This window comes from Pelodiscus sinensis, chromosome 2 (genome assembly GCF_052426305.1).
Source record: "Pelodiscus sinensis isolate ZL-2025 chromosome 2, ASM5242630v1, whole genome shotgun sequence".
Lineage (NCBI taxonomy): Eukaryota > Metazoa > Chordata > Testudines > Trionychidae > Pelodiscus > Pelodiscus sinensis.
Window position 1 is genome coordinate 83,257,786 of NC_143053.1, and position 18,170 is coordinate 83,275,955.

Here is an 18,170-nt window from a genome sequence, read left to right on the forward strand (position 1 = left end):
GAAGAGAAGAATATCTGCAGACATATTGACAAGCTAAAGATTCACTATAATCTAACATAGGAAAGAAAAAAGAATGACACTAAAATGGCAGATATGTACAAAAAGTGTAATTAAAGTTGAGTAGTTCAAATATAATTGTAAATTCATAAAGTAATACTAGAAAGTTCTTTGGTGTTAGTTTGAACAAGTAAAATTATTGCAGTTTACGAATATAGCATTGAGCTCCCTGAAGGAACAAAGCTTCCCCTCCCCATCCTTCAAGCAGAATCTTTGAGATGTTTCATAGGAGAGCAAGATTGCAAAGGTAGTTATACAGCTTGTACTGCAAAAAACCTGCAGATTAATTACAACTGTATTAAATTGGCTACATAATTCTTACATGCAACGTTGACCTTATTCCAGAACAAAAAAACCACTGCAGCCAAGCACGGCACTGAACAGATTCTGACCAGTTGTGAACACAAAAAAGATCTGTACCTTGAACTTGTTGCTGCCTGACAACACAACTTCAGTATTTCATTGTTTATTTTGCTCTAGTCTATTACTCAAGACCAATTTCAACAAACTTCCTGGGTCCATATATTAGTCTACCTTCATTAGTATCTATGAATCTGAACTCTCCTGCAGATTCGAGAGTGAGATCAAGGGTTTTCTTAGAGAATCTAATCAAGAGACTATATACTGGAAAAATTCTTCCCAGTTGCTTTTCTGATGAGATTGCTCCAATGTCTGTCAAATCATCTTTGTTATATTCATTATTTTTGTTCAGAGCTTTCATTATCATACTAGCAGTAGACTAAGTCACAGTAATTTAAATTAAATTTATTCTTGTAGAATCCAATAGTGCTGATATAAGTTAAGAGGATGTGTCAATAATTCTCCAAATCCCTCCTTTAACTCACCTCTGCAAGAGTCTTCCCTAGTTAAATGTGACATATAACATCACTTATTTAAATTAATGTTTTAAATATGAAAGAGCTTGCTCTCGCTCTCTCAGATATATTAGATAAATTAGATATAATTTTTTTTCTGGAGGATGACAGAGTGATATAATTATGTTACTCTGCATCACCCCAGCCTCCACAGAGTCAGAAGGGGCAGCCATGGCTCAGGGTTGCCCCAGCCTCTCCTCAGAGGATGCCTTGGGCTCCCTGTTGGCCCCCGGCTCCCCAGTAGGTGTGCCAGGCGCCCACCCCCCCATCTTCCCCTCTGGTCTCTGCCCGGTGCGCGTTCGGGGCTCTGCCCCCAAGTGCAGGTCACACCCCCCCCACCGGGGTGCTTTCCCGCGTGCCAGGTCAGGTCCCGCCTCTCTCGCCACGGGCTTGTCCGGGCTCCCCTGTGCCCCTGCTCCAGCAGGTCGGGACCGGCCCCGCCAGTTCTGGCCGCGGCGCCCATTCCCTCGCCCGGGGGATTAACCCTCCCCCCAGGGCCAGTGCGGACCCCGCCGGGTCCGTCACATAGGTGTTAAAAGGTGTTCAAAGAATCTTTTCTTTCTTAAGCCATTAACGGTTTCGGAGGGGTAGCTGTGTGAGTCTGTAGCTGAAAAGAACAATGAATAGTATTAAGGTACTGCAGGACTTATTTGCAAGCTCTTTGAAACATGCAAATGTCTACAAACCCTAAAGCCATGTGTTAACTTGTTTTGGGGCTTCTACTTTCCTCCAGTGGAAGAAAGCTAATTCCCTACCTTTGTACAGCACCTTTGTAGTCAGTAAGGCAGTGGTCCCCAATGCGGTGCCCGCGGGCGCCATGGCACCCACCAGGCCATTTCTGTGCACCCGCTGAGTGAACCGGGCTGGCCCCTCCCCCCCAGGCGCAAGGGCGGTGCCGGCCCCCTGGGCGCACAGCGTATGGGCAGCGTCAGTCCCGGTGCGCAGCATATGGGCAGCCCCGGCCCCAGATGCGCAGCATTTGGGTGGTCCTGCCCCCAGCTGCGCGGTGCAAGGACTGTGCTGGCCCCAGGTGCGTGGCATATGGGTGGCCCCGCCCCCAGGCATGTGCACAGCCCCGGGTGCATGTGTGGCCTCGCCCCGGGTGCCCGGCATGTGAATAGCCCCGCCCCCGGGCACCCAGCAGCCTCAAAAGGTTGGGGGACCACTGCAGTAAGGGTACCTCACAGCAACTAGTCACAGGAGTCTTGTCTTAATGTATTTTATTCCACACATTGTTCATTAAAACGCTGTTAAATGGGTAGAAATTGGGTAAAGATTGTGTTTTATTAATATCAGCAGAACTGACTTAAATGGAGCCTGCATGTTGTGTAGTCTTGCCTTAACAGTATTCATGCCCATCAGTGTGAAAGAATCTATTTGCAAATATATTTGCATATACATGCAAACACACTTTAGTTGTGGCCCTCAGCATGTGCTGCGAGTATCATTGTGGCCCCCGGGGCTTCCAAAGTTGAGTAGCCCTGCTGTAACTGGAACATGAAAACTTCATTGCTTTAATGAAGTACAGGCAGTCCCCGGGTTACGTACAAGATAGGGACTGTAGGTTTGTTCTTAAGTTGAATTTGTATGTAAGTCGGAACTGGTACATATTGTAGGGGAAACTCTAGCCAAACATTTCTCCAGAGCTCAGTTTTATTCTCCCACACCTCACTTCCCTCAGTCCTTTATTCTCAAGCTGAGGTGTCTGCTGAGAAAAGCCGCTCCGCGTCTCCCTGGTCTGCTGGGGGGGGAGAGGGCGCTAGCTTCGTGTCTCCCTGGTCTGCTGGGGGGAAGCAGCTAGTGTGGGGTTGTCTCACCCCGTTTGTAAGCAGGGATCCGATGTAAGTCGGATCCATGTAACCCGGGGACTGCCTGTATTCTAAAGAAAGAAATATTTACTAGCTTTTCTACTTTGCGTATAAAATCCTTCTAGCTGATCAAGGAGCATTTTCATATGACTGCTCAACATTTCAGGAGAACAAAATCCACATGCAGCTTCAGCCATTTTCTCCTCAGCCAAGAAGTTCGAAAAGTTCTTAAAACTGAGGAGGTTAGACACGCCCACCATCTATCATAACTTAACTACTACAGTGATTGGTGTTTTAGAAATGTTTAGATACAAAAAGGAACAATTCTGGTCCACTTGAAGACTAGGGATGTAAAAATGGGGTTAAAAACGTAACCATGTAACTGCTAAAAGCCATAGCAGTTACACGCGCTGCAGGCTCTGCAGTATAAAACTTAAATAAGCTTTATAGCACAGAGCATGCTGTGAAGCTACCTTCCTGGGGAGTAGGACTAGCTGGGGCTGCTGCCAGTGCATAACCTGCAGTAGAGGGAAGGGTGGCTAGGTTCCATCACAGTCTGGGGTCGCTCCAGAAGGCCCAGTGGGTCTGGAGCAGCCCCCCCGCCGGTTAATCTTTTACATCTCTACTGAAGACAGAAAGGGATGACATTTTATACTGCTCTCAAGCATCCAGCTGATTTAAGATGCAGTTTTCAATGGATCCAAAAGAAGCTGCTTCCTACTTCAGGGGGAGAAGAGGAAGAAACATTTACCAGAAAACAGGACTTTGAAGAGGTAATGTTTTAAGGGGGACAAATGCAGCAAAACAGAATTATGGAGACCAACATACAGCTACAATAAAAGAAGCTTGCAGAATCTCTACTAGAAATAAGCATTTTTGCTACCTTGCTGTAGCAACAGCAGCAGAGTTAGGTTTAAAAAACAGCAGATATATCTGAAGGCCGTGAAGAACCTATCAGACTTTAAAGCCTTAAATAACTATTTGTTACATAGGAAATATCTAGAGTTTTTTTTAAATAAGCTGAAAATGAGGTACTTAAATTTCAAGTTAAAAAAAAAAGAAAGCTGCTGCTGTACCTACTCCTAGGAAGGCTTCGTTGAGGGCTCTGCAGCTGGTTCTTGCCTGTCCTATTTCTGGGGAGTCAGAATGTAACGTGTGGGGGTGGCCTGACATGGACAGGGAGTGCTCTGGTGGGCCCCCACCAGGTAACTGGAACCAGTAAGCCTCACCCAACAAGAGTGAGGCTTACTAGTTAACCAGTTTACTTTTCACATCCCTAGTTTCTAGTGGAGGTGCACATCCTCACATATCTTGGTGCACATTAACTTTTTCCATCCATGTGCAGAATAAATTTTGAGAGCACGTTGGTTCTGACCAGAGTTTTAGAAATGATACACAGAAACTTTTGAAGTAATGTTTCCCCTCTTATTGTCAGGCTTAAATGGTTAAAAATCACACAATGTCTGGACCGCAGACTAAAAAGAAAAACTGTGGTCTCCTCTTTATCGTCTTTGGAACCACCTAAAAGCAGGCTAGCTTACATGGCTGGTATAAAAGATGAAAATAGTCTGCTAGCTTAATTAATCTAACAGTGTTTTAAAAAAAATACATTTTAGCTTTCATTTGTCCCTGGGACTCAGAACATGCATGCTGCCTGACCTGACTCCAGTAAAAAACAAAAGTTAATTTTTACTGAACAATGCTGCTGAGTTAACAGCAGATTTTAAAGGCCCAGCGATACTGAGGGCTCCACTGCAAAAGGGAACTTCTTGTAACTTTTAATGCTCCAGAGGTCTTGTGTTTTGAACATCTAAGTTATAAGCTTACGTTTGTAAGAGCCCCCTTAATTGAAAATATTCAAATATTGGTGGAGCATCCTGTGCCTCTAACTAGGAGGGAAAACACCCTGCATTTGCAATAAGCCAATACAGGGAATGTAAAAATTGCAACTGCCTGCTCTATCTTTTAAGATAAAGTTTAACAGTAAATTCAGAACAAGGGGAAAAAGTACTCACTCTGAAAATGAAGCCACATGTTTATGAAACTAAAAATAACTATGAGCTATGCAACATAAAAGACACTTAATCCAATACTGACTACATTAAACTCTCCCCACCCTTAAATGAAGTAGATTTTACAGTTTGAGGAACAGAGGCTTATAGAATACAACTTAGGCATTTTCAGCTCAGACAGTTCACATGAAATTTTTAACACACTTCAGCAGTGAACTCTGAAATTCAGGAAATTCTAAACTAAGACAGATATGGTCCCTGCCTCAAAACTGACAAAGCATATAACACAGTGGTCCCCAACACGGTGCCCGCGGGCGCCATGGCACTCGCGGGGGCATTTGTGTGCGCCTGCCAAGTGCTCGGGGATGGCCTGGCCCCGGGAACGTGGCACATGCACGGTGAGCGCCGGCTCCGGGAGCGCCGCAGATTGGCTGTGCTCTGGGCGCGCGCTGCTTGGGGGGGCCCCCGCCCCCGCCCCCAGGCGCGCAAGTGTCCCCGCCCTCTGGTGCCCGGTGGGCAAACGGCGACGCCCCCTGGCGCCCGGCAACCTCTAGTGGTTGGGGACCACTGATATAACATCTCACCCCCACCCCCATATACATTTTTCCTGCCGCCAGTGTTCCCTCTAAACTGCTGGGGCAGCACAGCTTCACAGGTGATTAATCAGTCCTACCCAGTCAGAGGCTCAGGGATACCAGCACAGAGCTGAATGACTGGGCAAGACTGATTAATCACCTGTGAAGCTGTGCTGCAGCTCATCTTAGGGGGAACACTGGGCACAGCCCCTTAGTATTTTTTGAGTACTGCAAAAGTAATACAATTTACATTAATATGCGTTGTTCATAGTTCAGGAACTTTTAATAGAACATCTGTATGCAAGCATGTGACACAGCTAGAACAGCACCTATATGAAGAGAAAGAATTTCCTGGGAATTTCCAATACCACAATGGAAAAACAGTCTTCATTTTTAAAACCTAGCTCACAGTCCTATGCTGTGTCTAGACTGCATCCCTTTTTCGTAATCCCCGCAAATGAAGCGGGGATTTAAATCCCCCCTGCTTCATAAGCATAAAAATGGCTGCCGCTTTTTTCCGGCTCGGAGCTTTGCCGGAAAAAAGCACCAGTCTAGACGTGGATCTTTCAGAAAATAGAGCCTCAGGGATAAGGGATCTTTCGGAAAAGGCTTTATTTTCCGAAAGATCCGCGTCTAGACTGGCGCTTTTTTCCAGCAAATCTCCGAGCCGGAAAAAAGCGGCAGTAATTTTTATGCTAATGAAGCGGGGGGGATTTAAATCATTTGCAATTGCGATATGTCTAATTTGCATCCCTTTTACGAAAAAGGGATGCAGTCTAGACACAGCCCTAGATTACTTCATCTGGTGTAGTAATCCAACCTTTGGTTAACATATTGTATTGCCTGGGAAATCCAAAATATTACACACTAAAATATGTTGTAAAGTACAGCTTTTTCCAAGCAGATTGGACAGTTCACACTACACACATGAAAGCTACTGACAGTATGTTTCTGCTACAAAGGGAATGAATCATAACTTAGTATTATGAAAAAAACGTCAAGAGGTCTTAAATCAAGAGAATTAATTTTTCTATTGATTTCACATTGTATCTAGTACAAGATGCCTTTTGATCTAATTGCTCCTTTTCATTACTACTACAAAAAGGGAAGAATGCAAAAGAAAAATCAAGAGCATAGTCTTGATTTTCTTCAAGTTACCTGATTTTACCCAGGTTAAAATAGATATTTATCAATCAGGTAGAAGTTATGTTTAACTGGATAAAACTGTCATTTACTCAAAATTTTACTAGATTTATTCCTCATTTATAATTTTTATTAGTGTCTCAGTCATTTTAATTTAGAGTTTTGTACATATTTAATTACAAGATCAGCAAAACTATAATTGCAACTATAGTATTCTAACTCAAACATACTAATTTACTTGTATTTAGTTAATTAATGACAATGAATAACGCAGGGGACTGGCAGCTTCCAAATGTCACTTGAATAAAAATTCTAATTTATTTTCATTTTCAGTTTGTGTATAAAAATACATTTCTAACTATGTCATTTCATATGCTTTATAGTGAATGTTAACCAAGTCTACAGAGGTAATATCTAACAGAGGAACTAAGTATGGCAAGATATACTTAAGCAAAAATCAAATATATATTTTGCTCTTAAGTAAGCATAAAAAATTAAAAGTTGCAGTTTAGTGTTGCACCTTGTACTGCCTGTAGTTATGCAAGAGAAGGTAAAACCAAAACAAGTCTGCTGAAGTTCAAATTAAGGCTTTCTAAAATATTACAACTCAAGAAGAGCTTGAAACTAAGTAATTCTCAGACTGATCTACTGCAACTATTAACTACTTTACTATGCCAACAGAATGCAGTCACTATATTTATAGTAAATAAGGACATAAGGGACAGAACTCACCAAGATACCAGAAGGGATCCCTTCATGGGCAGTGACTGCATTCTTGTTTTGGTCATCTTCAATATTATCATTTTCTGAGAAATTCATCTCACTAGAGAAGCTAACTTTTTACAGTACAGGTAAATACCGAGCTACAAATCATAACTTTATGCCGTGTCAACTTTTAAGATGGAAGTAAACTTTTACCACAAGTATTTTAGTCATAAGACGACTTGCTCCTCTGCAGTCTTTCCTTCCTGAGAGACAGCAATGTTCGCGTCTACTTTCTCACGTATTGGTATGGTTAAAAAAGGAAATGTTTCTTTAGAAGTCACATAGAAACTCCTTCACCAATAAGATTAGCTTGAACTGTCACAGCCCATTCCACCGTGAGAGATAAGAAGTTACATGGCTATACTTAAGCATGTGTTTGCACTGATAGTGTAATACAAAATCATTTACCCTAAGTCACATGATATTAGATGAGCCTTCCATGTAATGAAACAGGGATCTAGTTAATGATTCTTATGCTTTGTCAACACTACATTCATTTAGATTTTTTGCCATTGTAACTACCACCTGTAATGATGCCATGAGCTTCAGTACAGACCACAGCTTGCTGTGGGTACTATCAGAATACACTAACAGCCAGTCTACTCTAGTAAGCCATCATCAGATAAAATCAGTAGTTGAACTGAAGATTTAAGTTTTAAGGGAAAAAAAATCAGTATTTAAATAAAGCAATTTTCTCCTTTAAGACTTGATGACCTTGACCACATTATAAAAAATATGAACCATCCATATAAAATGTTATTTTTCTTCCACAGAGATTTCAATCTCTATTAACCGCAACTGAAAGTGGTTGTAAATACCATAGAACAGTGGTTCCCAACCTTTTTTATACCAGAGACTGGCAAACCCATTCATAAACTTTTGGCAGACCAGTAACATTTTATTTGAATATTCATTGTGGTAATTAATTTTAAGAGGCCATGTATTATTTTACACTGCATCTGTACACACGTCATTGTAACAGATCAGAGTTTGCAGATACCTACAACACTAAAAAAAAAATTCTGTTAAAAGAATCCTTTCCTTTCTGATCTTGAGCCATTAACACCTATGTAAACTTGGTTTGAAATGTAATCATGCAAATGTCATGAGCTAGGCCTTTTGTTCTGCCTGCAGCCCAGAAGGAAGTAAGTTAAGACACCTAAAACTCTCCTCTGTCCCCACCTCACTTCACTAGTCCCCACCCTGGAGAGATCTATGCCCACCAGCCTGCACACCCTACACATGAACCAGGCACAGAGGCTCCAGCCTACCTGGCACCACTTGGGGAAGGCAGGAGCAGCTGCATTATGATAAGCCAGGATGCTCCCACCCTCCTCCAGGACCAGAGGACACACATGGGACAGGTGGGAAGATCTCACAAATCCACAGACGATCTCTGTCAGCAGCCAAAGCTCCCTGTGGTCCCTTTGTGGCTCCCCTGGCAACAGCTGGGTCTGTCCCACCCTGGCTGTGCCACTGCTCCATTGGGGGAGAGGAGCCGGAGTCAACACTTGGATGCAGACACAGAGGCAAGGGGGGGGGGGGTGAAACGCAAGAAGTTGGCTAGATTAGGGATGTAAGCTACTAGTCAACTATCTAATAAGTTTTTGCTTATCTCAGATAGTTGACTAGCCCCTTGACTAGTCATTTCCCTGCTTGTTACTTCTAACAGAGGTAGCAAGGGGGGAGGAGGGGCTGGTACTGGGGGGAGCCGGCTTAAAAGCCAGTTCTCCTCAGCACCGTCTCCGCTGGGGGCAGGAGGGAAGCAGGGACTGGGCATGAGGTGGGAATCAGCCAACAGGCTCTTAATCCATTTAAAAGGCGGAGCTTGCGAGCCAGGAACTAACCTTGCTGCTGTTCCCCACTTAACTAGTCGATGGAAAATCCATCGACTAGTTGATTAAACTAAATTTAACATCCCTAGACTAGATTAGCCAATACGCCTAGACTACTCAACTATTCATTACATCCCTAGTTGCAAAGCCAAGCATGCTATAGTTATGAAATGCCAAAATTAAGGTTGTTTGCACAACCTTAATTTAGACACTTTTTGCAAAGGCATTGTGAACAGCAAATTATATGATCACATAGTATTTTTTCTACATAAGTACATCCTAATTCAGTGGACAGGAAACTTAATGAGCAGCTAATATTTTATGTTATCTATATTGTTCAATGTGTGTCCCCATGCCTTGTTCACGTCATAATATTCAAACACTGCTCTGAATACAGAATTAGCTCCCTCGGGATCTTTTCTATGGCAGTCATTGTAGTATCACAGTGCAATTCAACTTTTATTTTCATAATATCCACATGAGATGAATGAGTATTATCCTCATTTTACAGAGGGGAACTGACGCAGAGAGAGATTAAGTTCAAAACTATCCAATAGTTTTAATTGCATAATTTGAGGAAAGGAAAAGTGATCTGTTTATTTGAGACTGAACACCTTCCCAATATTGCACTTTCATAGCCATGCTGATAATCCTTCTCTTCAGAGCCATGCAGTTCGTCTTAAAGCCACATCACAACTGGATGGGTCTCTCTCTAGCAATCATGGAGGGAAAACATGACATTTGTGCTGTATTTCCTTTCATTTCAATTTCTTACTGGGATGACCAAAGCACAGAAAGTGCAAACCCCTCTGCTCCACTGAAACCTCAATGTAATGACTAAACTCTGGGAAGAGGTTCAAGCAAGCAGCACCATGTGAAGAGCCTATATTATAGATACATACAAGAGGGATTGTCCACAAAACAGATTATTCATATTTATATTGAACAGTCTTGGATTATTTAGGTCTTTATTTTTATCCCTCTCTCATCTGCTGGTATTCTATTTTTCAATTAAAAAAGCATCCAAGTACACTGCAAAATTGAAAATATGAAAAGTAACCCAACAATAATTAATGTTATCAATAGCATTTGCTTACTTTTAAACATATATTGCATTGTATCACCATCAGATACAAGCATGGAAATTTCAAATGTTAAGTCCCATAAAGTCTTTACCAAAAAGTGCAAATATGAAATCTGATAATAATGACAAATGGAAACTTTCCTTACTCTACTCTCTCTCACAATTCATTTCTCCTTGATACATTTATCTCCCTTAACATTGACTGGAGTTAAGTACACTCAGTACAAAACTAATTTAGCCATGCATTTAATTTGCATATAAAATAGTCTTGATTTTTCTTCTTAAATTCCATTCATAATTAAGATTCCATAATTTCTCCTTGGAAAGGTGAGTGGGGGCAGAATAGAACTGTTTCCTAGTATAAAATATTTGTCCTGATGACTGAACTTTTGTGGACAGTCACAAAGCTACTGACTGTAAAAAGTCTGTTCAACCCCAGCATGTGGAAGTGTTTTCTACATTATGTACTCATCTATACCTGAATTTTACTGTAATGCAATGCAACCTCACTGTTTCTTGATCCTGATAACACACAGACTCCTAATTCAGGGAAACCAATGAAATAAATCAAAGGAACAGCAAGAGTACTAAAACCAACCAACCAACCACTCTCCCTAACAATATTAAGTTTTATAAAATTGCTTGAAAATCATAGAATCATAGAATAATAGGACTGGAAGGGACCTCGAGAGGTCATCGAGTCCAGCCCCCCGCCCTCAAGGCAGGGCCAAGCTCCGTCTACACCATCCCTGACAGATGTCTATCTAACCTGTTCTTAAATATCTCCAGAGAGGGAGATTCCACCACCTCCCTTGGCAATTTATTCCAATATTTGGCCACCCTGAAAGTTAGGAATTTTTTCCTAATGTCCAATCTAAACCTCCCCTGCTGTACTTTAAGCCCATTACTCCTTGTCCTGTCCTCAGAAACCAAGAGGAACAAATTTTCTCCTTCCGCCTTGTGACACCCTTTTAGATATTTGAAAACCGCTATCATGTCCCCCCTTAATCTTCTTTTTTCCAAACTAAACAAGCCCAGTTCATGAAGCCTGGCTTCATAGGTCATGTTCTCTAGGCCTTTAATCATTCTTGTCGCTCTTCTCTGTACCCTTTCCAATTTCTCCACATCTTTCTTGAAAGGTGGCGCCCAGAACTGGACACAGTACTCCAGCTGAGGCCTAACTAGTGCAGAGTAGAGCGGCAGAATGACTTCACGAGTTTTGCTTACAACACACCTGTTGATACAACCTAGAATCATATTTGCTTTTTTTGCAACAGCATCACACTGTTGACTCATATTCAACTTGTGGTCCACTATGACCCCTAGATCCCTTTCCGCCATGCTCCTTCCTAGACAGTCGCTTCCCATCTTGTATGTATGGAACTGATTGTTCCTTCCTGAGTGGAGCACTTTGCATTTCTCTTTATTAAACCTCATCCTGTTTACCTCTGACCATTTCTCTAACTTGCTAAGGTCATTTTGAATTATGTCCCTATCCTCCAAAGAAGTTGCAACCCCACCCAGTTTGGTGTCACCTGCAAACTTAATAAGCGTACTCTCTATCCCAATATCTACATCATTGATGAAGATATTGAACAGTACGGGTCCCAAAACAGACCCTTGTGGAACTCCACTTGTTATCCCTTTCCAGCAGGATTTAGCACCGTTAACAACAACTCTCTGACTACGGTTATCCAGCCAATTATGCACCCACCTTATCGTGGCCCTATCTAAGTTATATTTGCCTAGTTTATCAATAAGAATATCATGTGAGACCGTATCAAATGCCTTACTAAAGTCTAGGTATATGACATCCACCGCTTCTCCCTTATCCACAAGGCTCGTTATCCTATCAAAGAAAGCTATCAGATTAGTTTGGCATGACTTGTTCTTCACAAACCCATGCTGGCTATTCCCTATCACTTTATTACCTTCCAAGTGTTTGCACATGATTTCCTTAATTACCTGCTCCATTATCTTCCCTGGGACAGACGTTAAACTGACCGGTCTGTAGTTTCCTGGGTTGTTCTTATTCCCCTTTTTATAGATGGGCACAATATTTGCCCTTTTTCAGTCTTCTGATGATAACTCCACTTCAGTATTTATCACAAGTCAAACCCCATTTTTTTTTCATTTCATTAACAAGGTCTAGAGAGTTCCATCTTTTGTGTGTATTTCATCAAGATGGAATAAACCTGTATTTCAGTTTTAATACACAATACTGAAACATTTCCTCCTTTGCAGGAGTGCTCCTCCATTGCTGCCTCTCTATTATTTCCATAGAAAAAAAAACACATAAAAGTGATCATACCACGAGCTCAAAGACATGATTGCTTTTGGAGACTGTTACAATAAATACTTGCATATACCTCGAGAATTCACTGACATCAGGGTGGTCAACCCATTCCAGACGAAGAGCCAAGATCCAGCTGGATCCAGCACGAAGAGCCAGGGCAAAAAAATGGTAGAGCAAACCACAAAAAAACAACAAGAAGAAGAAACATGACTGGCCCTTTAAGAAGGCTTTTTGGCCTCAGCAGGCTCGCGGTCACCATTTTGGAGCTGCCATTTTTTTATCTGGACAGCTCCCCTCCCCTGGTGAGCACAGGGGAGCTGGGAGCGGCTTTGCGAGCCGCACTGACTGGGGGGATGTGAAGAGCCGCGGGCTGGCCATGCCTGGTACACCAATGCAGAATTATGTTTTTGCAGAATGTGACCTTAATGTTACTACTCAGAATATTTTTAAACTATGGGAGAGTTTTTTGAGTGGTTACACATTTATACAGTTATCTGCATTTTAACATCCCTAATCAGAAGCAGAAAGCCTGCTAAAATAACCAGTGGTGCCACTGGACAATCAAAAAACTTTAAGAAGCATTCAAGGACGATAAGGACATTGCAGAGAAACTAGATGAATTATTTCCATCAGTATTCTCGGCTGAGGATAAGAGGGAGATCAAACAAGTGGACAAAAGGGATCCAGTGGACATAGTATACTTAGATTTCCAGAAAGCCTTTCATAAAGTCTCTTAAAGTAGGCTGTCATGGGGTAAGCAGGAAGGTCCTCCAATGAACTGATAACTGGTTAAAAGATATGAAACAAAGGGCAAGAATAAATTGTCAGTTTTCAGAATGGAAAGAGGTGAATAATGGTGTATTCCAGGGCTCTGAACTGGGACCAATCATATTCAACATATTCATAACTGATGTGGAAAAAGGGATAAATCATTGAGGTGGAAAATTCTGCAGATGATACAAAACAACTCAAGATAATTAAATCCTCAGCAAACCACAGAGAGCTTCAAAAGAATTTCACAAAACCGGGTGACTGGGCAACAAAATGATACATGAAATTCAATGCTGAAAATTGCGAAGACACATTGGAAAATAAAATCCCAACTATACATATAAAATGAAGGAGTCTAAATTAGCTGTTACCACTCAAGAGAGAGTGCTTGGAGTCATTCTGGAAAGTTATCTGAAAACATCTACTCAGTATATAGCAGCTATGACAATTGGAGGGGAGGGTCTATAGTAGAGGTATATAAAATCATGACTGGAGAGGAAAATGTAAATAAGGAAAAGTTATTTACTCCTACCCGTAACACAAAAACTAAGTATCACCAAATAAAATTAATATGCAGCAGGTTTTCGTGACACAATGAACAGCCAGAGGAACTTCCTGCCAGAGGATGTTGTGAAGGCAAAGAGCTAGATAAATTAATGGAGGATAGGTACATCAATGGTTATTAGCTAGGGATGTTAGCATGTAGCTGTTTAATACAGTTGTTTGGATTAACTGATAAGCCTAGGCTTAATGGTTAATTGATTAGAGGCAGCAAGGGGGTGCAGGAGGGAGAGGAGGCAGGATGCTGATGAAGTCACAGTTCACAGAGAGCTTGAACCCTCCGTGGACTGGGGCTGCTACTGCCAAGGATCGCTGCTCACCTACCCTGTAGCGAACAGGGGTTGCCACCGCCCTGCAGCGCCAAGTGGCAGGCGGGAGTTGGTCTGCATGGGGAGGCAATTTTTAATCCAGCTCCCTTTGCGGACCAGCTCCACCTGCCACTCTGTGCTACAGCCTCTGATACAGATGCAACAGCCATAGGGTGGCAGGGGGCTCCCCAAGAATGGGGCTGGGAGCACACTGTGCTGGTCCCACCCCCAGGGAGTATTTTAATAACCATGTAACTGCTAAAAATTGTTGCAGCTACATGATTACTAAAATACACAACATGCCTACTAGCCAGGAAGGGCAGCAATGGTGTTGCTAACCTGTTTGTCAGGGCTGGGAATGGACGACAGGGAATGGATTACTTGATGATTACCTGCTCTGTTCATTCCCTGTGGGGCACCTGGCATTATCCACTGTTGGAAGACAAGTTACTAGGCTTGATGGACCTATGGTCTGACCCAGTATGGCCATTCTTATGTTCTTGTACTCCTCAGTGTCCACACCAGCTAGGCAGAGGGTAACACATGAAAAAGTACACAGGAATGGCTTGCATATACTCCCCACAGATTTTCTGGAAACCTTCATAGATGGACTCTGCAATCCAGTGAGGAAGGATTCTGGTGAGGGTTACTTTATTTCTTCCACTACAGTAGGAAACTCTCCTACGCTCCTCCAGTATTAATTCTGCTGGCACAGTTGCAGTACATAGCAGCATAAGGAACTGGTCTGTACCCAGACACTTTCAGCATCTGTTCTCTGGTCTCCTTTGAGAACTACTGTCCTACATGACCCTAGCTGATATGACTCTCTTAGGGTAAAAATACATGGTCTTTGTGTACCCAAGAGGTTTCAGAGTATCCATGATAACAACCCAGAGAGCTAGGTCAATGTTAAGATTTGCTGGCACCCAATGCGCAAAACAGAAGCCTGAGCAATTAAAAGCCAGGTCAGCAATTACCCTGGTTGATAGCCCGAATGCTAGCCCTGACTTTTAATCTACTGAGGATGTAAAAAAAGAAACAAAAACAAAAACACAGTTATTGTCTCATAGCTGAGCTGTGGTGTTCTTATAGCACGTTGGGGGCGGGAGGAGGTGAGCAGGAGGGCTTCAGAAAGAAAAAGATTGGTAACACCTGACCTAGCAAAGACAATGATAGTTTTCATTTCAACTGCTCTGACTGCAAACAACAGAATCATAGAAAACTGGAAGGGACCTCGAGAGGTCATCGAGTCCAGTCCCCTTCCCTCATGGCATGACAATACTGCCTATCCTTATAAATAAATATCTGATATGGCACAGAAACTTCCATTAGAGACACACTTCTTTTTGTAATCCCCATAATTTAAAACATCCTGGCCTGACACAGTATGTCTATTTCATATTATAAAAATCACATGATTCAGGTGGAATGAGGAATTATTTAGCTCCATCTAGGTTAGGATAAGGATATTAACAGATGGGTAATTGACTGATCGCGTAGTTGATACAATTTATATTGATTACACAATTAGTCAATAAGAGAAGGTGCTCTACCCTGGCTCACTCCAGCCCAGGAGCTACCCTCTGCAGTTTAAATGTAGTAGGAGCTGGTCACACAGGCAGCCTAGCTCCTACTAATTTAAACTGCAGAGCCGCAGCAGGGTAGGTCCTGGACCTGTGAGTGCCGGGACAGAGCAGGGACTGCTGCAGCTGGAGCCAGGCAGCTTTCTAACTTTAAAATGCAGAGCCACAGAGGGTCACGAACCACTGCGAGTCAGGACTCAATTCGGCTTACTCAGTCCTGGCTTGCACGGAGGGATCCCAGCCCGGGCCACTGTGAACAGGGGCTGCTGCTGGAGCAGCCTCTGCCCACGGCAAGCCTGGGCTCACCAAGGGCAGAGTCTGCTTAGTGGTAGCCTCTCCTACCCCTCTCATACAGGCAGTGGTGGAAGGAAGGGGCCAGCAGCACCGCAGAGATGGTGTTGGGACGGGGGGGGGGGGGCAGCTTTTAATCTGTCAAAACTAGAATGTGAAGAGTGCCTGTTGCTTCTCATATCTGGTAAGAAAAAATGTCAAGTTGTTTTTAATATAAACCTTTGATCTTGTTGAAGTTGAGAATGAGAATGTTCTAATAAAGAGCAGTTGATAAATGCAGTTGATAAAGTTATACTCTTTATTACTGGTGTTTACCACTCCTTTTAGATTTATTCTTGCTGTACCAGGGTATAACCAAAGCAGATGCACTGATGATATAATCATCAATTCAAGCAACAGCCTGACAGAAACTATGTTTATTCACAGACATCTCTTTTCCTTTGTTTAGCTTAGAAGTTTCTAAATTATTTTTTACAATGTTTCATGGATCACCTCCTCTCTTGTGCACATTAGCAGATAGGGTGGTGATAGTAATTACAAAAATTGTTTTAATGGAAAAACTATGTCAGGCAAATATATCTATCTTCACGCTACTTTAGAAGTTAGGAACAAAGAGCTGCAACAATGGAACCCATCTCATTCTCCCTTGACCACAAGCAAGTGCTGTAAGTACAGTACCACAGTTCAAGAATCTTTTGATTAATGGCGAGAACAAAAGCCGCTTTAAATGCAAGTTAAAACTTCCCTACCTTTACAACTCTAAAGCTTTTTGAGGACTAAGACCCTATTTAAAAGTGACCTATGGCAGAATTTATTTTTGATTGAGTTTATATTCTTTTTACTTCTTTATGATGTATAAAGCAGTAAAAATGTAAAGAATGTTTAACGTTGGACCACAGGTTGAACCTCAGAAAACCAGCACACTCTGGTCCAGCAACATCAGTGCTTGGGCAGGACTACGGTTGCTCCTGGACCAGAGAACCTGGAAAACTAATGGCCAGAACCCTGTGGCAGCCCAGCCGGGGGCCGCCGGGCTGGTACCAGAGCCCCGCAGCAGCCTGGATGGACTAGCGGGTGGAGGGGCAAGATGCAGCGTCAAGGTGCCTGGTGGGGCAGTAGTGAGCTGGCAGCAGGTGGTGGGCTTGGGGACTGGTGGAAGGGGACCTCCTCTGTTCAAGCAAATTCTCTCTTTCGGGACGGTCAGACCCCGAGGATGCTGGACTGGGGAGGTCCAACTTGTACTTATTTTTACTTCAGAAATCAGGTTTATCAAATCTGGTCTTTCTGGTTTCATTGGAGGATCCTTAAAAAACATAATGCAGGGTGGGGAACCTCAAGCCTGCAGGCTGGACAAAATTTGTCAGGGTAAACCACTGGCAAGCCGCCAGATGGTTTGTTCACCTAAATGCCTGCAGCTCCCAGTGAGTGCAGTTTGCTGCTCCCAGCCAAAAAGAGCTATGGAAAGTGGTGGCCTGGCCTATGCTACTTCCTGCAGTTCCCATCAGTAAAGAACAGGGAACCATGGTCACTGAGAGCTGGCAAGTAGCCATACCTGCACACACTCAAGTAATGTGTGATTGTATAATGCAGCAGTTCCCAAATGCCAGTACGCATACTGGCAACAGGCTGCAAACTGCCAGACTGCGGCAGCTCTGGGGGCTGGGGCTAGGGTAAGGGTACACCACCCAGCACCTCCTCTCCCGCCACGGCTGTTGAGATAGTCATGTCCTGCCCCACCTCTCTGCCAACCAGTGCCGTGCAGGGGAGGGATCTCCTCCCGGACTCCGCGGTTTGCTGTGTGGTGGGAGAGTCACCCAGAGCCCAGCATGGCAGCCTTAGAGCAGCCAGGACACAGGCAGCAGCACTCAGCTGGCAACAGGGAGACAGTGTAGGGCTAAGTGAGGGGGAACGGAGCAGGCAGTGGGGGCTCCTGAGTCGGGGCTAGTGCTGGGAGGCTCTGGTGGTGAAGCTACAACTGAGGGGCTCTGGGGCTGGGGCTAGTACTGAGGAACTCTAAGGAGTGGGGGCGCTCTAAGAGGTGGGGGCTGACACTTCGGGTACTGGGGCATCTGGGGTGGGGAGCTGGTGCTGGGGAGGCCTCTGGGAGTAGGGTTACCGGGGGGCCACAGAGGGTAGGGTGGCACTTGGAGCCTCTGGGGATGGGGCTAATATTGGGGTCTGGCACTGGGTGGGAGGCTGGCACTCA

At 43.4% G+C, this 18,170-nt stretch overlaps 1 protein-coding gene across 4 annotated transcripts in view; it reads right to left on the reverse strand.

Moving 5' to 3' along the window:
* The window catches only part of LPIN2 (lipin 2), an 82,020-nt gene that overhangs the window by 62,083 nt on the left and 1,767 nt on the right, over positions 1 to 18,170 (reverse strand). The window contains exon 1 of one of the 4 annotated variants that reach the window (XM_006139028.5): positions 7,389 to 7,560. The exons of 1 other annotated variant lie outside the window; for it this stretch is intronic. In XM_006139028.5, coding sequence (XP_006139090.2) covers positions 7,389 to 7,406 — 18 coding nt within the window. In that variant the 5' untranslated portion in view covers positions 7,407 to 7,560. Of the gene's footprint in view, positions 1 to 379; positions 1,137 to 7,202; positions 7,561 to 18,170 lie in introns of those variants that run through there. 2 more of the 4 variants (XM_006139027.5, XM_006139029.5) reach the window with 2 other exon arrangements.